The following is a 23,118-nucleotide window of genomic DNA, read 5'->3' on the forward strand; positions in this document are numbered from 1 at the left end:
CTTAATTCTCATAACACACATGGCTAAGCTTTAAATTCTTTACAAAAAATAGTAATATCACTTTAACCTTAAAAATGAAACAAAATCTGCTACCTAATCACAGAATTATCATAGAATCGTACAGTATCTCAGGTTGGAAGGGACTTGTAAGGATCAACCAGTCCCAATTCCCTGCTCCTCGCAGGACTACCAAAAAGTAAACCATATGACTAAAAGCGTTGTCCAGATGCTTCTTGAACTCTGACAGGCGTGGTGCTGTGACCACTTCCCTGGGAAGCCTGTTCCAGTGAGTGACCACCCTCTCAATGAAGAACCTTTTCCTAATGGCCAATCTAAGCTTCCTCTGATGCAGCTTTATTCTAGTAGTCTAGGTTGGAAGGAACCTGTTGAGGTCATCTAGTCTGATTACACTGCTGCTCAAGCATGGCAGGTTGCCTAGGACCGTGTCCTGTCAGATTGTGAATATCTCCAAGGATGGAACCTCTCTGAGCAACCTCTTCCAGTGTTTGCCCACCCCCACAGTATAATTGTTTTCTTGTGTTCAGATTGAATTTTGCGTGGTTTTAATTTGGGCTCATTGCCTCTTGCCATGTCACTGAGAAGAGTATCTCAGTTTTCTGCATTCTCTCCCATCAGATATTTGTACATGTACAGGAGGTTTTTCTCCATTACCTTCCCAGGAACTGAGGTGAGGTTGACCAGCCTGTAGCTCCCCAGATCTTCTTTCTTGCCCTTCTTGAAGATGGGATCGATACTTGTGCTCTTCCAGTCTTTGGGAACCTCTCCCAGTCATCATGACTCTTCAGAGATAATTGAGACTGACTTTACAGTGACATCAGTGAGATTCCTCAGCACTTGTGGGTCCTACTTGTCAGGCTTCATGGACTCATGTACATCTAACTTATTTAATGCTCCTTAACCTGGTCTTCCTCCGTAATATTCCTTGCTCCAGACCTTCCCTCTGGTTTCAGGGGCCTGGGATTTCTGAAAGTCAGTCTTACCAGTAAAGACTGAGACAAAGAATGCATTGAGTACCTTGGCCTCTTCTGTGTGATTTGTCACCTGGTCGCCTGCCCTATTCAGCAGCAGGCCCATGTTTTCAATAGGCTCACTTTTGCAGTTTATGTACCTGTAGAATCCTTTCCTGTTGCCCTTTGCATCCCTTGCGAACTTCAACTCGGGGTCGGCCTTGGTTTCTCTAACCTTATCCCTGCACATTGGGACAGAAGCTCTGTGCTTTTCTTGGGTCACCTGCCCCTGCTTCCAGCTCTTCCACGCTTCGTTTGTTCATCTGAGTTCAGCCAGGAGCTCTTTGCTCATCCATTCAGGCCTCATAAATAGTAAGGGATGATTTGCAGTGCTTTATAGTACTTAAAATTTGGAAGGCAGCAGTGAAAGGGATTCTTATTTTATTAGGTGGTGTGCTACTGTCAAATTTGTTATCATTCATTCTTAACATATCGCTAGAAATGACTACTTTCAGTTTCAGAGAGAATGCTTGTTCAAGTAGAACTTACAAAATTGAAGAAAATGGCACTTCCTACTTTAGTTTAAAGGGAGAGAGGGGGCTAAAAAGAAGTGCATTAGAAATTGTATTTAAATGTATACATTTGAAAATCTATTTTTTTCATCCCATGGGAAAAAAAGTTCTCCAAAGAACGTGGTAAATAAGTGCTAAATACTTAGATATGATGTGTGAGAGAATCTCAGCTGGACTACAGAGTCTCCTAGATACGACATGTCACTGATACTAAATTTCACTGAATCGTGTTACCACCTGGGTTTATCTGTAAATTTTTGCTGTATTCATTAAGTGCTTTCTCAGGTAATTTCTAGAGTAAGCTGTTACACCACAGCTATGTTTTCCATCTCAGTGGTGCCTTTTTTTTTCTTTTTTTTTTCTTCCCCTGGCAACCGGCCTTGTGTTTGTGTACCACAAAGAGTTGTGAAAGTCCAAAGGCCTCAGGTGCACGAGAGCTAACCTTGCCTGAGGTGTAGAAGCACTCCTTGGCTTGCTCTGTGATCTTGGGACCCCAGCTGCTCAGGGCAGAGGCCTGACCAGGGTGTGCCCTGGTTCTTTCCAGGCCCATGCTGTTAGGTTTCTGGTGGCATGAACTCAGACATTGCGTCATGTAAGGAACAGTATTTCTATGTAAGAATTTAGGGCAAGGCTCCTGGATCCCACATGTACTGTTCTGTCCCAGATTAAGCACTTAAGTTATTTGTGAAATGGGTAGGGAAGGGAGACTTGGAGTCTTAACAGTCAACATGCTGCGTAAGGAGCCTACTGACCTAGCCTGGAGCTAGGATGCTGAAGGAAGGGAGCCTCTTAAATTCTCCCTTTCTTGCATGCCTGAACACGTGTGTGTCAGATGCTGATTCACAGAGCCAAACCATCATCTTAAGATACTTTCTAAAGGAGAACTTGAACATTTTCTTCCATTTTAATATGCAGATGAGGACTGAGGAGGCTAAATACTTCCTTGAGCAAGGTAAGGGCTGACCTGAATGCATTTTTCCTTCTCTTCACTTATCTGTGGTTACCATGTGGTACAGCTTTATAAGCTGCAGTGGAGTGTATTATTTCCTTTGTATCTGATTCCACCCCTTCACAATCCTTCCACAACTTTACAATCACCTGGAATAATTTAGAGCCTGTCCGTTATGGCACTGTCTTGGAAACGTGAATTCAAATTATTGGGTTTGGCAGTGCGTGCATTCAGAGTGTATCCTGGATGAGTTTAATGGTTAGATGGATTGAGCTCCTCGGCTTTACCGAGGTGCACCAGTCCTTAGTAAGAAAAGAAACTTTAGGTACCAAGAATGTTTTAATAGAAAAGGCTAATTCGTTGGGTACCCATGTACATGAGTGATTGTTTTGAGGATTGCTATTGGGAAATTAAACACAGAAAAATCTGTTTAGTCTTGTTTTGTGTTGCTCAAGAGCTTACGTGGCCAAACACTTTGGATTTCCATATGAACTGCTACATAAAGAAAGGAAAATGAGATCAGAAATATCTGTGTGCTAGAAAATCTCAACGTGAAAAGGAGATGGGAAAATTGATTATTAATGAAAAACTATTGCAGTATAGTACCACCTTTTTCACTTTCTTCTAGAAATACTTTACTATTAAGACCTAATCAAATATTTTATGCTATATTATTTGTATTGTGTGGGCAAAATGGATTTGCACTAAAAATTGTGTGTATTGTTTTATGGATTTATTCTTTAATATAGACTTGAATGGCATAAAATGGAAAATACTATACAGAATAATTGACTTCCCTGTTTCCCAAGCAGGACAATGATCTCAACTTAAAGCTGTAGTTGATGTTCTCCCTATAAAGAAAATAAGTAATGCAAATTTCCTAGAACAGACTTGGTCACTGGGGTATTTTAAAATTGCGTATCTTAAGTGACTCCAGATTCCTGCTTGGAAAACCTGAATTCTTAATATTCAGTACATGTTTTCACAACCTGTTACGAGGAAAATAGTAACTGAGCTGCTGGATTTTATTAATTTATCTCTGTCAGTACTGTATCTGAAGACATCATGGAATGCTGAGTTTGAGTTAGAAAATGGTTTTGGATCTTATCAAATCGTTGGTATCTTTACTCTGTATGGCATTTCCTGGAAAAAGAGCCACCAGAAGTCAAGATAGCAAATATGAACTCAGGAGACCTCAGTTGTTTGGGAGCACCTGCCCCAGAGATAGCAGCCTTTTTCTTTCAGCTTTCTAAATAAGCAGTAGACATTGGAACAAGACTTCTACCTTTTAATGGATGATAAATTGAAGTTTGAACTGCTTTTAAGGATAGGGACTTCATTCTCTCTGTTATGTGAGCCTATTACCCCTTTAATATAACAACTGGGGAGTGGAGTTCTCAAGAGCCTGACTGTCGTTTGTGGCAATTTGATTGTGACTATGAACATTTTTCCCATCTGAATTAAACTGTGGAACGTTTTTTGCCAGTTGCCAATTTTTCTGTAGCAGACATGATTAATGTAACTACTGTTTCAAATAAAAATACCTTTTTCTGAGACTGTATATGTATGTAACATGTGAAATGCATGGATGTCTAATGCTGGGGACCACTTCAATGCAGAAGGGAATAATTCTCATCAAAGGTTGCGCACTTGCTGTTATTTCAGAGTATTTACTGCCTGAAGCCCACTGATTACAGAAGCTTCTTCTAGGTGGTTTACAAGGATGTTTTGAGATTTTATATATAGCTTTTTCTCTAGAAGAATTCAACATTTCCCTAACTATGCATGGTGTTGTCAACAGGTGAGGGAATACCTTAGAGCCAAACCTGGACTAACACTAAGTGCTTTTGAAAAAGATTGACCTTCCTCTTTGTTGTATTTTTACATTTATAATTTCTATCATGAGTATAAAGTGCAAATTACTCATAATTTTGGAAGACTAGATTGTATGGATGCCTACACTTTATATTTTACCAGGCTTGGCCATATAAACTTCTTTTAAACTGCTGTTGTTAAGTCCAACTTAGCATTTGATGCTTTCATTAACACTATAAAAAGAATAGCCAGACCCTAGCCATTTGTCATGAGCTGTATTTGCCAGTGCAGACCTGAAATGGGATAAACATTTTCAGAATAGGAACAGTGGTTAGTTAGAATGGTGTAGCTTTAACTTGATATCCTTCATTATTTCAGTGAAAGAAAAAGGGTATGCTGAAACATTCTTTTTCAGCTGCTCTACTTCCTCTGTCAGTAGCTACCATCATTCAGCCTGTAAGCAGTTTCTGAGACCATGCATTTTGAAGACTTGCATATGCAGACCATGTAGCATGGAGATTGGACTTAAGGCTCATGCAGGAGAGATAGCTCTTTGGAACTTTTTTGGATGGACTTCCAGTTACTGTTAAAACTGATGACATGGTGCAGATCGAGTGATGTAGCAGCACGGGTGATTGGCAACTTAGACCTCAAGCAGCTGCAATTAAGAATTGTGCATAAGAATCCTTTCCATTTAACATCTGATAGTGTGACATTATTGCATCAAAACATGCGCATATTTGTGGGAAAATCGGTGATGCGGATACCTAATACATTTGAGTATATAGGTTGCTATAGTAGTTTTATCTCTGGGCTGATGATGCAGAGTGTTCAGAGAAGAACAACTGAACCAAATTTCTGCTGAAGGCCTGGAAGTTCTCATGTCTCGAAATGTCACTGAAGTTCCGTTCCGGGTGGCACTTCATTAGCTGCTCTTCATTTTCTGTCCACCATATACTTAGGCCAGCTGTTTCAGTTTGCTGCTGTAATTTATATCACATTTTCTCCATACGGTTGTTTACATGAGCCCAGTGGGAATCAAATGTCAGCTTCATTCTTATTTCCAACCTTTTTCTGTAATATCATCTGAAAAGCAAATTTTACAACTAAATGAGCTTTTTTGAGTCTGTGCCACTATAATTAAGTAGCTTTCTTCAAAGTAGCTTTGTAATGTTTTTCCTCACAAATGTTTCCGTTAGTTTTCTATTCTCAGAGGCTAAACTAACTTTAAAGTCACCATTTTTCAGAATGTTAATGTTCTCTAAAATTGAGTTCTGCCATTTATTTTTCTATAGAAATGTAGTTTTAGGTTCTGTAAATTAGTCAAAATGTATCACAAAGCTCGCCTGTTGCTATCATTTTCTCTGTATCTTATTCTGTATATGATGCAGCTTTTTTACTGTTCTTAAACGCTTCCTCTGTTTGTAGTAATATATAAATAAGTAGCATCACTGTGAATACTGTTCTCATAAAGAAGACACAAATTGTCATTCTTAATGTTAATTCGATTATTAAATCGGCTTATTAATAAAAGGGTACACCTCCTGAAAGGTCGAGTTTTTTGCTGTATTTTTTCTTCCTATGCTCTGATCATCACGATATATTTAGTTTTAGAAACTGGGATGAATTACAATCTTTTGACGATGCTTATGTCTATACCACAAGGGAATTAGAGCAGGCAAGACAGGAGACATTTTTAACTGTAGAAAGGTAAAGTAATTTCTCATCCACAAAGATAATTTTATTGCCATAGATGAGCAAATCTAGTAACAATGGAAAATACTAAATTCCTTGTCATGAATCAGATTTTTCTCCTTGATCATAAAATTACTGACTTTCCAATTTCTTTGTAAGTTTCATATTGTTAGGCATTCTTAAATTATGTTTGTTGGTATTGAGTAATTAAACTATTATATATTATGTCATACACTTGCTTTATCATCTAATTTTTTCACGTTAGCATTGTATCTAAAGTTTAGCTATCTCTCCAACAAATTTGAAGAGCTATATTCAACAGAGGTTGATACCAGGAGCATTTGTTTTGATTCCTTTTTCTAAATACTTAATGACACATTTTCATTGTGATTAATAATCATAAATGTAGTCTTTGTAGTAATGAATTTTGATTATCCAGATATGTACACATGGCTATATGACTGAAATATTCTCTTATTTGTAATTTTTCCTCTCATTTTTAACTAACTCATTTTAGTTTGGGGTTCCTGTCCTGTATTTTTTCATGGTTTTAAATTCTGGTCATCTGTTTTGGCACTGAAGTGAGCCTGGCTAACCCCTAAATCAGTTATGGTTCTGGCTGTTTAAGATACTAAGGTACACTCATGTCTTAGACTTTGCAGTCTTGAAATAAGTGGAAATTTTAAATTTATATTTATGTCCTCTAGTTTTCCTGCTCTTGAATGGTATTTGTAAAATGTGTTCATTTCGTTTGATATGATTCTGTTGGATTTAGGGTTTGCATTTTCCTCCTGAATTTGTGAATAGGGTTTTTTTCCTTACACTAGTCAAATAAAAGTGAATGTAGTGCAGGTTTTCCCATTAGAGTCAACATTTGGACTATTTTTATAGATAAGTTGGTGGAAAAAAAAGTTTGAGTTCAGAAGGTTCTAGCACATCTACTAGATAATAATTGTACTTTCCCTATTTAAAAGGATATTTAAAATATTTTTAAGACAGTCTAATTTTTTTTAATTGTTTTGTTTTAGGTTTCCCAGGCTGGAGATTTGCTGATTGAAGTTTACGTGGAAAGAAAGGAGCCAGACTGTAGTATTATAATCAGAGTTAGTGTATACAAGTGATACAGTGTTTTTACTAAGCACTTTCTCATTAAGTATACCAAATTTATTTTCATACATGTTTTTATGTAATTACATAATGAAAATACAAATGCATATCTATCACTATTCTTTTAAATATTTTTTTTAAATTTTCTGTGTTACCTAGATTTTGTAAAGACTGATTATTATTATGCATTTTTAAGGAGAATTGTATGATACAATTTTAAAGGAGAGACGTCCTCCTTTGGTTTTACTGCAGTATACCATGGTATAAATTATCGCAGCTCTATGGGTACAACACACAAAAACATTAACAAGTACACAGTGAATGCTGGTTTTATTTAATAGTACAAGGCCATTTAAATGACCTTCCTCCTGATTTTTCTTTTTGCCGGTGGCTGTTTTCCTTAAGCGCTAAGAAGCCAAAGCTTGTTGCTTACTAGTATTGAGATTTTTCAGCCTGGTATCTGATAGTGTATTTTAAACAAGCTCGTCTCCATGTAGTAGTGCTCTATTGTTTGGATGCTGAGGAAAAAAAAAATTAATTTCTGTAATGACAAAGGACAGATATTGTTAAGAAGGAAGCAGAAAATTTAGGGCAGTGCTTTTTTTTTTTTAATGTTATACCTTTCTGTTTCCTTTCTGTTCTGTTCAGCATATGACTCTCAAACACTTATGTTTGTACATATATGTGGTACGTGGTATATGTAGATACACACATACATGCATGCAAGACATGCTTTTTTTTAATTGGAATAAAAAAATGGGAAATGCATTGCTAAAATAAAAAAATTGTACTTCTGTAATATTTACCTTCCCATACTGAAGAGAAAATATCAAAGCTTTTCTTTTTCCCCCTAATTATTCAAGAGTAGAGAAAAGGAATTTCAAGTTACCAAGTTATCATTCTGTTAAAAATTGTAACTTTGATTTCATGGAACAAAATAAGGAAAGCATGCTGGATCCTGACAAATAATTTATGGGTTTCCAACTCAGTATATCTGCCTTTTTTTTTTGTTTGTTTGGTTTTGGGTTTTTTTGGTTTTTTTTAAACATCAGTTGCAAGGAGGAAGATTTTGAAAAAATAAATCAGAAGTCGGTAATTGTAATATATTATAAACTGACTCAATTTGTATTACAGGTATCACCTTTGATGGAAGCAGAAGAATTAACTAATGATGTTTTAGGAATCAAAAATATTATTCCCAGCAAAGATGATATCTGGGCTACTTTTGAAGTACTTGAAAATGGAGAACTAGGTTAGTGACACTTAAATTATTTGTGTTCATCAAATTTTATTATTTTTATTTTTCAATACTTAACATAATCCAAAGCTTAGTTAAAGAGTTACTGAAAAGTTTATAGAAACAAAACAAAAATTAGCCTTTATGCCATTGTTTTACATTTGGTTACTGGGGCATCTGCATGATTTATTTCTACACTTTGCCAGAAATAATATGATGAATTGTTTTAAAATGCTTATAAATCGGGGTTTGAAAAAATGTTCTTTATATTACCCTCCTTCACAGTTCATTCGTCATCAGCTATAGAAAAGTAGCTCTTACCAATAAGTCTAAAAGAAGAAACTTATTTTCATTAGAATGTTAGCAGTTGATTTTATAAGGAATAATGTTTTTCAGAAAATGAAATGAGAAAATACATGTAATACTTCGGGGAAAGGATCTTTTTTTATTTAGTCAATTATTTTATGTGTGTGGATGAAAAAGGAGGCATAAACTGTGTAATCCTGTGTTTATGGCAAGTGGCATTATGGTGTATGGAGCAGAATCTTGAAACATTTGTTTTAAATATAGTTCTGCTGCCAACAAGAGCAAATGTCACATGGTCAACAGTATTCATGAGCTGTAAAGAGGTTTTAACATTGGGAGTGCTTCATGCGTGCTGGAGCTTGCACTTTATTATTAGAGATACTTAAAATAACATAAAGTAATAGAGTTTTTTTTAATTAAAACATTGTATTTTGATGAATATTCACTGATGTCATCTGATTTTTGAAGAAGGGGGACAGAAATACGCTTTTAGTAAAAGGAACGTCTGTTTGCACTTCATTAGTAAGTTGCTGCTCTTATTTTCATGTTACATAAGTGGACTGTGGACTAGTTTATTTCTGTAGTGAAGATACCTATTTTCAAGTTAAGGAAAAAGAAAAGTATAAGAAAATTGAGAAACCTAAGATTACTAAATGTTCCAAGATTGTTTGAATAGTTTTTTTGTACTCGATTTTCAGATGTGCTTACAATAATCTCTTCAAATTTACTAATATTCCTGATATATCAGTCTTGACCTTGGCAGTATCAGTAATGAGAATGGAAGTGCAGTCTCCTTTTTGACTTAAAATAAATGATCCTGATCCCTCTTTGCATTTTACAGTCTTGTGGTGATGCTGTGTAGAGTTGTTACGAGTTCATTTCCAGATTCATAGATGTGGGCGTCAACTGACAAAGAATGCTAGCATCTGTGATCTTTAGAAGAGTCCTGATAACTCGTACAAGTACTGTAGAAATCCTGTTTTTTTTGACTGAGTAATGGAAAAATTTGAAGAGGGGATTTTATTTTCTTAAACTTGATATATAACACTTACAGGCAAATGAAAGCTAAACTAGATATGGCCAAGAGAACATAAAAGTAAGTACAAAAGATAGTTCCCACAGCAGCTTCTTGAGATATTTGGGTGCAACAACTAGTATTTTAGTGTGGGCTAGAAATGTCTGAGCTGATAACTATGGAAAATGAGCAAAATTAAGCTTAGAGTGAGGCAGTACAGGCCCTATATAGGACAATAAATATTGGCAAGGGATTAGAGTGTATCCCATTGAAACAAGAGTTTACAATGGAAAGTAGAAATGGCATACAAGTGTTTTAAAACCAAAATAAACAAGCAAAAAAACAAACTGAAGTCCTAATTCAGCACCTGGCTCCAATCAGTAGAGACTGTGTTGATGAAATGTCTTCTTCATGGACAACTTTCTGGAAGAATCTGTGCTTCAGAACAGGCAAACTGAATTAATAATGTTGAAAAATAAAAATAATGCATGTAGTAAGAGGCACTTACTTAGGAAGACTCCTGCTGCAAGCTGCAAGTTGATCTTACTAGCGTTATCTAACAATTGCCATTGAACTTTAATTAATCTAAGGCATTTACAAATAAGTTGAGATTATGATATGTCATGACAGTAACAAAGCTTGCTTATTTGTTTCAAATGTACATTAATGATCACAGTGTCTTTCTGACAGAAATTAATTTTCTGCTTGTGTTCCTGCCCTGGTCTGGTACCTGTCCAGTGCATGGTCATATTCAGTTTGTTACACTCAATCCTGAAGTTTTGACAGTTATTTTACTTTTTAAGATATACTGCCCTGAAAACGAACCCTGAGAAGGCAAGAAAATTAGAATCTTACATTTTCTAAAAAATAATTTTCTCCTGATAGTTAATGTTGTTTAGGGTGAAAATGACTGGTTTTGGATATTTACCAGCTTATGATGACCTAAGTAAAAGGGTAATTGGATGTATGTGTTGACTGCTTGCTGTTCAAAATACTAAAATTGCAGTATTAAAAATCAACTAAATTATTTGCATATAGAAAAGTAGATAAAATTATCAATTATTTCAAACCTAATGCAGAACATTCAATGCCATATGTTTTTCCAAAATAGGGTGTATTTTTTTTTTTTGGTAATTTGTGCTTGATGGGTAGTTTGTAAATGAGGTGTGTTGCCAGTAAAATAGCTAATGCATTTCAGCATGATGATTTATGTACCGTGTAATCCATGATGACAGATGGTCTTAAATGTAACTATAAATAAAACAGTAGGTGTTTACTCTGGGAGCGCTGGTGTTCTAGGAAGATGTGGTGATTTACCAGTGTTTCCTGCCTTTGATTTATAAAGTTCTTCTCCTTAAAATGGATTTTTCTCTCTTGTACAAAGGCAACAAGTTGTTTTAACTTTATCACATCAGAGTCCAGTTTCCCAAAAGTTGAAAAGAAATTTTAAAAGTTTGACCATTTAAAACAAAAGGGCCACAAGAAAGGGTGTTACAAAGTAGGGATCGAGCTGCTGTCTACAGAATGGTATTGTTGTTAAGCTGCTTTGTTGTCATGTCTGAATACTAAAATCTTTATATAAGTGGTATAACAAGTCTACAGGTAAGGTAGTTTTTTTACATCCCAAAACAGCGGTAGTTTTTTCTGTTGCTTAAGTGTGTTATTTGTAGCTGCTGCTTTCTGAAGCTCCAGTGTTCGGGAAAATATGTTCTGCTTGAGTGTAGTGCTGGACAGTCCCAAAGCAGCTGTTGACATTTCATATTCATCTACCCTAGCAGAAATGAAAAATGAGATTATGGCAGCATGCTTTACCCTTCAGTACACAAGAGACACAGGGCTAGACTGCCTGACCCAACATGACAGTGTCACACAGGTGTGACTTTCCAGGAGCTGTACCCAGCTCCTCTCAAGGCCTGACCCACATAAGCTGGTATGCAAATGGGAACTCACAACTTCTGGAAAAAATTCTCTCTTTGGAGATAAAGTGGCACTTGGATCCACTGGTCTAAGTTGTAGCCTGCAAAGCCATCGTTAAGGTTTTTGTGTTTCATGAATTATAGTAGGTGCTCACTGCTGAGCAGGTGAAAGCCTTCAGGTGTGTATGTGTGGAGGAAGAATTAATGGAGAGGGAAACTGTATGGTCTCCCTCCATCCACATCAGCGCTGCCTTGTATGATACCTCAGGCTGTGTTGCAGTAAATGTCACACTCAGATTTGTGCTGGATCTGGCAATGCGGATTTAGGGACTATTTGCAAGATCCTCCCTACTTTCATTTGCTATATGAACTGGTGTTTGTATGGGGTGCTGGATGGACTTATCACTGCAGTTTTTCAATCCTGTGAAAGGGTCTCAGAGCTTCTCTTTTAGGATGGATGATACCTATCAACAAATGTATGTTTGAGCAACTGGTGTTGCACACATACAGTCTAGTCACACCTTCATCTGTTGGTATTTTAATGTTGCTGTTCTCTTCGTATGAGCGTGGTATATAACAGTGCAAGTCTGGAAATTCCCCGACCACAGTAACAGGGAGAAGACCTAGTAAGACCACATACTTTTTCTTCTAGTAAAAGGAATGTAATGACACCAAGAGTCTGTCTCAGTCTGTTTTGATCATTAACAGGCAATATAATCTATATCAGGTTTAGTTTTGTTTTTTTTCACTGTGACTGCCCCAAAACCTTTGGGTTTTGATAGCAGAGACTTGATAACTGTGATGATTCATTTTTGTATTGAGCCTAGACCAATGAGGCCCAGTCTAGATGTAGGTCTCGATTCTGTTTGATCATATTTAGGTATGCCCTGTGATAGTTTCTAACTTTTGTATTTAATGTGAAAGCAGTGTTTTAACATCTTTACATAAGCAAATATTCATAACTAAATACAAAAGGGTCACTGAACATTTGACTACTGCTTGTTTAACTTGGTATTCATTACATATGCAAACCCTGCCAGCAAAGGTGTTGCTGCAGAAAGTCAATGAAGTGCCTAATTGTCTTATTTTGAAAGCAGTGTTTTTCTTCTATAGCTGCAAGTAAGACAGTGTTGTGTATAAGTATGTGTAACTTCTAAGGGCCTCCAAACTTGTTTTTTGGTTTTTTGGAGGTTTTTTGCTTTGTTTTTTTTTTTTTTATTTTTTTTTTTTTTTTTAATTTCAATGTTGTTTGTTTTGTGTTTTTCTCCGGCATTTTTCAGAACGTCCTCTGCATTATACAGAGAATGTACTAGAACAAGTTCTTCACTGGAGTTCACTACCAGAGCCTGGCACTGCATATCTGATAATAAAGAGATTTCTAACAGCAGACATGATAAAACTCTACAGTGGTACGTATCTTTTTTAGACCTTGGATACTTCATGTGGGGACATGAGGATGGTAATTCCTTTGTAGCTGTTTCATTGGGGCAAAGTGTCCCAGAACATCTGAATTACTACTACTTTATAAAAATTAATGATTTACTGAGAGTTGTGCTGACTTCCTTTTAAAACATAAAAATTATGGATGTTCTTGTTTCTATAAAATGTAAGTTCTCCCATTTGAACATAAAGTATACAGAAACTCTGCATTCACTTCACAGTCTGTGAACTTCTGCTGTGAAGCTTGAGACTGCTCTTTTATCCATAGTACAGTGCTGCATAGTCCATCCACATACATACTACACTATACTCTCTCTTTGTGGACTGTATATGTATATCTTGTGTATTTAATGTTTACATTATATATAAAACATGTAGTTTACATATAATTATGTAAGTATGTTATACACTAATTTCTGTTATACAATCTGATGCCTCCAAACTACAAAGCTAATTTGAATGACATACTCAAGCAGCTGAAAGACTTAGAGTATGTGGCCTCTAAAAAGGAAGAGGAATTTAGATCTGACCCTTGAAAGGAAATATAGCTCAAATACTTAGTGGAAAAATATGACTTACAAGCTGATAGAGTCCTTTTTTTTTTTTTTTTTTTTTGACATAATACCTGGGTTTAAGTCTCCCGTATAATAATATGTAGTATTTGCTTTGAGGTAAGCAGGAGTTTAGAAGTTAAGCATGTCCAAAAATCACTATCTTGTTTTTGAGGAGTTGAAATCCTGTATGCTGTCACTGTAAAACATGTGATGGTGACGCATGATGCCTGGTTTAATGCCCATCTGATGTTATCTAATGACCTACTCAAATATGTAATCTTTTCCTCTTTTCCCCATACACAGAGGTATTTATCTCTCCATCTATATATCTCTTCTGTCTTGATTTCAAGAAGTTATGCTATTATGCTTATTCTTCTGAAAGTAATAGCCTTCTCTCATCATCTTTTATTCCTGTAAAAGCATATGACACAAATATAAACCAACCTTAACAAGTGTGCTGTTTATGACTTTTATGTTTGAGTTTCACTATCTCTAAACATGTCATAGCAGAGAGTGAATAGAGAAATGGCCTACTTCATTAAAAGCTTGATATATGAACTCCCGTCACCTCACTTGGTATGTGTTGAGGTATAATCAGAAAAGGGAATAGATCATAAGGATTATGTGAACCACTGCTCTGAGAACATGTAAGGATTAGGCTAGTGTCAATTTACAAAATGTACTATTTAAAGGGGAGAGCTGCCATTTGCCTGCCTGCCTTCTCTCCTAATTTCTACATCCATTTGTTCTCCCAACCCACCACAATAATTGTTTGCATCAGTTCTATTCAGTTTGACCTTAGTGTAGACACACTGGCTTTTGATTGAATGTTTACATTTCCTGGCTTTTTTGTGTGTGTGTGTTAAAATAATTAAAACTTTTATTCAATAAATTATATTGATTTTCTTATTGGTTTGAAGGGAAAAATCTCTGCCACGTTGCAGACTTACAGTGTTGACCTCTACAAGTTGTACATGGCATAGTAATCTCATGTATTACAAAATCTTTTCTTGAGAGTAGAATTGCCATTTTAAGGAACTTTTACATGGTGAACATACTTTAATTTCTAAAACGTTACTTTTCCTAACTGGATCTTATTATAATAAAATAATGTTTAAAATAAACACAGTATTAGAATTTTTTAGTCCATTTTTAGCTTATAAATTTACTCTGAAACATTAGCAATACTGAGGAGCAAGTTCATTAGATTCAGCAAAACAGCGTATATATTAAGTGTAGGCAAAGATGCACAGAAAGTCTGCACCATTCATCCACATCTTGTAGTTGCAGGAATCTATGTGTTTATGTTTGTATTTCTAATCTTGCATCTGTATGCACTATTAAAACAAGTAAACAGCTATTTCAGGACAAAAAGATACCTTTTTTTTCTTTTAGATAAACTTTGTACTTGCATCACTAGATAGTGTCAGAGTGAGAAAAGATGTAGGATGAGGTCATTGGGGAAGGGATGCTCCCAGTGTCTAGAGGAGGAGGCAGTTCTGGTTATGCTGGGGCTCTCCATCTGAAAGTACACAAGAAAAAACTGCTAGCTTGAAGGAAAAAGGGGAGACCTTAATCTTTTCAGTCTTTTACACTCTTTATGTGGATAATCCTCCTCACTGAGTAGTAGAGCCGAGGCCAGATGTCCAACCATTACTATTTGAAGTATGGTTTTTAACAGTGGATTCAGCCCATACAAATAGACAACTGGGTGGATGGATGGCCGCCTCCGTCTCAGTAAAATTAATAGGGCTGTGATCGTATTATAATTGAATTCCATGAATTTTCCGTGGTTCTCTGATTTATGTTAGAATCTCACAGACTAAATTATTATATTCCTTACCTTTTTTCTATTAATGTTACCTCAGAGCTTTGTGTCATCGGCACTTTTCTCCTTTTTCTTCCAGAGACTTTAATGACATTTGAAATAATGTTGGTTCAATAGTGAGCCTAAAGGAACAACTCTATTAGCCTCATTTCATCTTGGCAACCTACCATTGTCTTCCCTGTCAGTGCAACTTTTCCCATGTTCCTTATACATAGTACATTCTCCTTTTTCATAATTATTATACTAATTTTGTCCATTCTAAACTAATTTCTCATGTTGTGCAATATCAAACATTATGTTGAGGTCTAGATGTGTATTTTCTCTTGTCTAGAAATCAACTTTCCTTTTCAAGGAGAAAAAAGTGTGTGTTTGTATTGATGTTTCAGTAAATTCATGGTGAGTTTTCAACTTTACTCCAGATCTTTAGTTACTCTCTTGACAATTTATTCTATAGCTTTTCATGCTTGTTGCAGGAGCACTCTTTCAAGTGCTGTTCAGAAGGCCAAGGTGTGCATTGTATTTTGGTATAAGAGATACTCAGTACAGCTATTCAGGAGATACTCAGTACAGCTATTTCAAGACCCTTTTTCTTCTCCTTACCTGAAAATTTCCCACATTAAAGTTTTATTTATTAGAAGAATATGGGGGAATAGATTCACTATAAAGTGTGTGTATATAGGTCCTTGAAATTTTACCAGTAAGCATTGTATAATTTGAGTGGGAAGTATTGATTTCTGAGAACAGGGCCTGTTATTCAGAGATATTCTTTGAAAGGCAAACTTCTAAACCATAGGTGGATCAATCCTGAATGGCTTGCGTGCATCTAGTTCCTAGTACTTGCAAAGTTCTAGAAAGTTTTGCATGTTTTGTAAAGTTCATATCTGAAAAATCATTCTGATTAGGACACATCCTGATGATTTTAGATTTACTTTATGAAACACTGGATTCTAAAGAATGTTGAATATCATCAGTTTAGAGGATTATTATTCTTTCTCCTTCAGGCTTTTCTAAGATCCTTGTAAGTATCAAGTGTTTGATAGATTTGCTGTGGTGGGAATGTTGTGAAGTTTAGAATGAGTTTTTGTCATGTCAAGAGATGTGTGCAGAAATTGAAAATCTTCCATTTTGGTACAGAAGTGGAAGTATCCTGCTACTCTCATTTGGTATGGTTTAAAAAAAAAAGCTTATGATTGTGTAAATAAAGATTGATATTCTATTCTGAACATGAAATAAATATTCGTATTGGCAAAGAGGGAATATTTTAGCACCTTTTTTAACTGTGTGTGTATATTTGCACTTCTAATTGAGTCAATCCAAGTAAATTCTGATTTTAATTGTTGAAATGTATTGATTCTGGCTTTAGATTCCATCTTAAACTCTAATGAAAATACTGGGAAATTTTCTTTTGAGATTTTCCTTTCATGGCAAGCATGCTGATTAGAATGTTGTTGGTTTTATTCAATGAAATCAAAGAATTTTATTATCTTTTTAATTTCCATTATATTTTTTAATGTTTTTCATAACTTCAACTTGTACTAAGATATAAAGTAAGAGGGAATTAGATTCACAATTGTTAATTATCTTCTTTTTGCAAATAATTAGGGTTAGTAGGAGGAATAATTTAATTCTGACTCTTTAAACAGCTGTTTTTGAACCAGTATGAAAGATGGGATTGAGATACAACTTTTCAAGTTAGTCCCAAAGTCTCTCTACACCATACAAACGATGGTAGAATCTGACTCTGAGTTTTGAAATACAACCTAACTGGTTTTTTTGTATGCACTTTAAAGTTTATTTGCATAATTGGGTGTTTGAGACTGGATATCACTCCCGTACTTTTTGTGCATGCACAACTGTGCATCTAATGCATTAATACATTTTTTACTATTAAAATGTTGGGGATCTTCCTAAATAGTCGCACATGGAATAACTGTTTACAGGTTCTTTAAAAGAAGAGCAAAAAACATAATACTGAAATACAGGTAGTTGCAAACTACCATGCAATATATTTCTGTTAGACCCTGCATTTTATCATCAGTAGTGACATTTCATGCAAATTCTTAATTCTCCCTCATCACCTCTCATACTTGCTTTGTGCATGTGATGCAGTACTTGAAGATATTGACTGCTCATTTAACAGAATGTATGAAGATTGAAGAAATACGTAATTTTGATTAGTACATATTACAGCAAGTGTCGCTTCCAAAGCATGACTATTTGTGTAGTTAGCTGTGGCTGTATAATACCGCTCTTCACAAATAGAAAAAATTATGCAAACAATGAAAGTTGGTCTTTTGTGTATTCCTGTCCTTCCTGACCAAATGAAAATTTATTTTATGTTACTTTTTATTGTTGATTTATTCAAAACATTTTATTCTTATTTTTTTGAGATTATATTATATGCTGGTTCTTAATAATGAGTTCTGATACCAGATGCTCAAATCCTAAGTGGAATTTTTATGGAAAAAGCCAGTTGAGTAGTTGGGTAAGGGTGCTATTCTCCATACACCACGTACTCCTTTTACACCACAGTTTTATTAACTATCTTGAAATTAATATATTATAAAACCAGTGATATTATTCTGGGACTCCTAAACAAGTTTATTCAGTGTTTCCTAAGTGAGTGAGTGACTTACGGGAAATACCTACATTTAGCAAAAGAAAATAGGTGGTGAAAGCCAAAATATGGCATAAGTAGTAGGCTTGTAGTGTTTTCAGTTAAAGGAATTATTAGCCCTGTTAGTATGGCTCCCTCTTCAAGGTGAAATGGTGTTGACTGGAATGGAGAAGAGTTCATCTCCTGCCTAGCTGCTCTCTCTTCACTCTGGCCGTCTGCTTCCAGCACTAGTTACCTCAAGGAGAAATGAATATTTCAGAATTCTGCTGAAGTCTGTGCTCTTTCATAAAGTCTTGATAAGATGCAAGTAGGAATTTTTTTTTTCTTCTGTTGTTGCTTACTTTGTTCAAGTGCTGTTTTGGTTTGAGTTTACATGCATGAGTCATATCAGCATGGTAATTACTGTAATTAGTGGTCAGAAGTTTTTGCTATTTGAAAGTAGCGTTGCTGGGAAAAGCTGATAAACTAGTTAACACCCGCCCCCCGCCCCCCCTCCCCCCCCAAATATATTGGGCAGAATAGGAAAACCAAAAACATCTAGAAGTGGTGGTACAGTAGTTTACACGTACTAGTAATACTTTTTTATATTATTTTATTTATAATTTTAAATTGCTGGGAATGTATTGAAAAATCAAGTCTCTACCATTGAAAACCTTCAATGGTTCTGGTATTTATTTTTTTTTTAAAAAAAAGCTTTTTCAGTACTAATTTAAATGCTTTATGAAGCTGAATGCAAAGTTGTGGTTTGGGTTTGGTTTGGGTTTTTTTGTGCAAGGATTGTTTGGGGTTTTTTATTAAGTTTATGAAATAAATGTGTTAGTGTGTATTTTGACTCAGAAAAATGTAGACAGACTCATGACAAAAACAGATCTTTATGGAAAATTTTTGTATCTCTGAAGCACAGAGATTGAAAGTATTCATGTCATACTTTTGGACTTAACTGCACATTCTAGTCTGAAAAGATTCTTTTAATTAAAGTGTGCTGGTGGATTCTTTCCATCTTATCCTAGAAGTGAAACAGAGGAGACTTTTTTTCCCCCAGTAATTAATATCATAATGGCATCAATATTTAAGAATACCTTTCTTATTAATAGATAATATATATTAATAGATATCTATTTAAATGTAATACATAATTACGTATATATTATATGTAATTAGTTTTATTTTTGATATAGATATATAACATAATAACAAATCAGTGGAATTGTAATTTTAGTCTTTTGATAAACAGTAATACTGAGGGCACTTAAAAACTAGCAGCTTCCAGTGTTGTAAAGTCTTCTAACAAAATGCTTTTTTATTTTCTTGATAGAGAAAAGTGAGAAAGGTAGCATGAAAGCAGGCAATCTGAAGTACAAAGAAGAACCATCAAAACTACTGTCCGGAAACAAATTTCAAGAGCGTTATTTTGTGTTACGGGAAGGAAACTTGCTTCTTTATAAGGATATGAAGGTACAACAGACAAATTCTGCACCAAACTCTTAAGCACTTGCTTAAGCTTTCTTTTTCGTACAAAAAAGAGAAGGCGAACAGATCACCATTTCTGATATTAAATGGCAACTTCTAGAGTCTGGGGTTGAAGTACAAGTTTTTATCTTACTATTTCACAGATGCTTTAGTAAAAGGAGTTTGTGTCAGTTGCTTATTTAGCTACTGTAATTATGCATTACTAAAAACTTAAAAAAAAACCCAAAAAAACAACACCACCCCCCCCCCCAAGAACCCCCAAAACCAAACAATGTTTAGGAATGCGTGTACTGTGACTTAAGTTTTTTGAAAACCTACTGTAGAGAGCAGTAGTAGAAGTAATATGGAACTTAAGTGAGCTGCATGCTGTTTATTCTTGGTATCTTACACAAAGCCTTTAGAAAGTACAAGCAACAGGGTTCTTATACCTACAAGTGTCATGATAAAAGAGATTATAGGAAACGGTAACTCTCAATACACTAGCAAAATGTTCCCCTGCTTCCTAACAGCAGTTTTGGGATGTATTCTCAGTCCTCCAAAACCTAGTATTGATAATTAGATATACCTCGGAATTCCACAGAAGCAAATTTAGGCATACTTAATAGCATGGTGGGTTCAGTTTTAAATATTTCATGGGACTTTTCTTTAAAGAGTGTTTTTGAGTGTACACAGCTTGTATTAAAGTATAAAACTAAATATGCATTGTGAACTATGTTTTCATTTTAGTTTTGGTAATTTCTGGTTTAAAAAAGAAAAACAAAAACTCTTAAAGTTTGAAGTGCTCTAATTTTTGCTGACTGCTGGTTTTGCCTATGCAGCAAATATAGATGTATACTTGCTGACCTTCATAAAATACTTTTTTTTGAAGACAGATCCATTGCTCAAGTAAGCTAATGCAAAAGAAATATTGTGTCGTCTTGTGATACTGTGGATATAATCTTAATTAGAATGACCCCAGAATGTCAAAAATAGTGTCTCATAATTTAGTGCTAAAACTCAAATTGGCACATATGTGAGAATAAATTAATATGCCCATAAAACCTTAATTAGTGTCTTGGAAAGAGTTTATGATAGGATAGTTATGCTACTTTATAATCTGCTTTTTTAAACCATTCTGATTTATAAAACATTAAATTCCCCAACTCCAATGGAGTTTTGAACAGTGTTACTTTTAAATGGTTTTTACATTTGTTTTTTAAAAAAGCAAATGGAAATACCATTCTGACAAAATAGTGTATATCAGTTAGTTTGGGTTGTTTGTTTTTTTTTTTTTGAGAGATGTTCATCTACCGCTCTTTGTTTAATTTTAGTCGTATTTAGAAGTGAATCATAGGAAAACTTGACATTGCATATGGAAAATTGTATTTAATAAGACTGCATTTACTAATTAATTTACAAAATCTTATTTACAGCAAATTAAGTTTGTATATGCAGGTGGAGATACATTCAGTTAAGTGTTTCTCTTGCTCAAGAGCAATTATCAAAAAGTGAAAAGTTTCCATGATACTGTATGTTAAATTACAATGTTGTGCTAATTGACTGAAATAACATACCACTTTAATGTACTGTTTTTAAGAGGTAGGCTCACACACAGACAAATAGCTAACTTAAGGTACATTTTTGTGAAAAGTATACTATTGTTTAACTAAGTAGCATGTTTTGTAGGAGTGCTTTTTCATACTCACAGTACCGTTGCTTTGAGCAGGAAGTTACACAAGAACACCAACAATAAAACTGTTGTGTGTTTCTTTGTTTTCTTAAATGTTTATGCCATCTCGGATTCTGTCTCTTTTTCCCCACACAGGAGCGTTAGAGATTGAAAGCTGTAGAAGGAGAAATTGAGAGTGCAAGACAGTAAACACTGTGGAGTAGTTTTATGTACTGGGATTATAAGATCTATTAAGTATTTTTTTTTTCTAAATAGAAAGCTAAAACCCTTGACCTAAAAGTACTAAAGGGATGTTAGTGTGTTGTGTTAGATGTTAGTTGTGTTCTATAGTAGAATAGCGTACATGAAAATTTGTTTCCTTTCAGCATTTCATCCTCCAGGCACATTCAGTTCTCATACCTAGAGTGAGTATATGTCTGTTGTAGGTTGGCTAAAGGTAGTTTGTTCAAGAAGGAGCAAGGAAAGAAGGAACCTCAGGAGATCTCTAGTCCAACTTCCTGTTCACAGCAAGGCTAGCAACTGAGGTCAGAACAGGTGGCTCAGGGCCTGATGCAGTCAAGTCTTGAAAACCCCAGAGGATGGAGACTGCACAACCTCTCTGGGCAGCCTGTTGCAGTACCTGATTGTCCTCATAGGAAAAAGTTTGTCCTTATATCTAGTCGTCTTCTTACAATGTGAAGAGCCTCACTCGGTCTTCCTGATAACTTCCCTGTAGATGCTGAGGGGGTTGCTGTTAGGTCAGCCTCTCCTCACAGGGCAAGTGCTCCAGCCCCCAGCCAGTCCGGTGGGCCTCTGCTGAACTCACTCCAGAATATTGATTCTCTTTTTTTTCTATTGGGGGGGGCCCAAAACTGGATGCAGGACTGCAGATGCAGTCTCAGAAGTGCTGAGGAGAGGGGGAAAATCACTCTCTTCAACCTATCAGCTGTGCTTCTAACACAGCCCGGGAGACCTTCTTTGCTGCCAGGACACACTGCTGGCTTGTGCCCAGCTTGCCATCTGCCAGCATCCTCAGGCCCTTCTCAGCAGAGCTCCTTCCCCATCTGTGTCATTGCAGGGTTTTTTTTCCTTCCCTGGTGCAGGACTTGGTATTTATCGTTGTTGAATTTCATAAGATTCCTGTTGGCCCATATCTTTGTCCTCTATAGGTCCCTCTGGCAGTCAGCCCTGCCCCAAAGCATATTGGCTGATCCTCTGGGTCGTTGTGCAAACTGGATGGTTGACTTCTCCAGGCCATTGATGAAGATGTTAAAAAGGACAGGTCCCAGGATAGACCCCTGCAGTACTTTCCTTGTCATAGGTCAGCAATTTAGAGTATGTCTGATTAACCGTTACCCTCTGAGTCTGTGCAACTAGCTTTTTATTGATACAGATGTCCACCCATCCAGGCTGTAACATCCCAACTTGGGTAGAAGAATATTGTGGGAGACAGTGTGAGAAGTCTTGAGGTAAATGACATCCATCACTCCCCCCTCATCCACAAATCTAGTTTTCTACAGTGTTATTGTAGAAATTAATCACGTTGGTCATGCTCCGTGCTTCCAGAAGCACCTTCTCTTCCACATGCTCAGAAACATGCTCCAAGAAAATTCAATCCAGGATTTGCCCAGCGACTGAAATGAGGCTGGCAGGCAACTAGTTCTTCAAGTTCTCTTTTCAGCCTTTATTCAGGATGGATGCAATGTTTTCTTTTTTTCAGTTACCAGTCATTGCCCTTGATCTCTGACACTTCCAAGACGACACAGAGCAGCCTTTCAAGGATGTCAGCCAGCACACTCAGAACCCTTGGATGCAGTGTATCTGATCCAACGGACTTGCATGACTTAAATTCTCTCAAGCCTTTCCTGACTTGATCCAGTGCTCCTCTGGTGCAGTTGTAATTCTCTTTCTTGAACGCTGTCTGTAAGCATAGAGGCCTAGGAGACCTGGCTGGTGTGAAGACCGATGCAAAGAAGATACT

At 35.9% G+C, this 23,118-nt stretch overlaps 1 protein-coding gene across 6 annotated transcripts in view; it reads left to right on the forward strand.

Annotated features, from left to right (window-relative positions):
• The window catches only part of ARAP2 (ArfGAP with RhoGAP domain, ankyrin repeat and PH domain 2), a 134,390-nt gene that overhangs the window by 94,411 nt on the left and 16,861 nt on the right, over nt 1–23,118 (forward strand). For 5 of the 6 annotated variants that reach the window (XM_069792080.1, XM_069792095.1, XM_069792103.1 and 2 more), the window contains 4 exons: nt 7,028–7,102; nt 8,241–8,358; nt 12,861–12,989; nt 19,335–19,474. In XM_069792080.1, the coding sequence (XP_069648181.1) occupies nt 7,028–7,102; nt 8,241–8,358; nt 12,861–12,989; nt 19,335–19,474 (462 nt within the window). The remainder of the gene's footprint in view (nt 1–7,027; nt 7,103–8,240; nt 8,359–12,860; nt 12,990–19,334; nt 19,475–23,118) is intronic. The other variant, XR_011326143.1, reaches the window with a different exon arrangement.

This window comes from Haliaeetus albicilla, chromosome 1 (assembly GCF_947461875.1).
Source record: "Haliaeetus albicilla chromosome 1, bHalAlb1.1, whole genome shotgun sequence".
NCBI lineage: Eukaryota > Metazoa > Chordata > Aves > Accipitriformes > Accipitridae > Haliaeetus > Haliaeetus albicilla.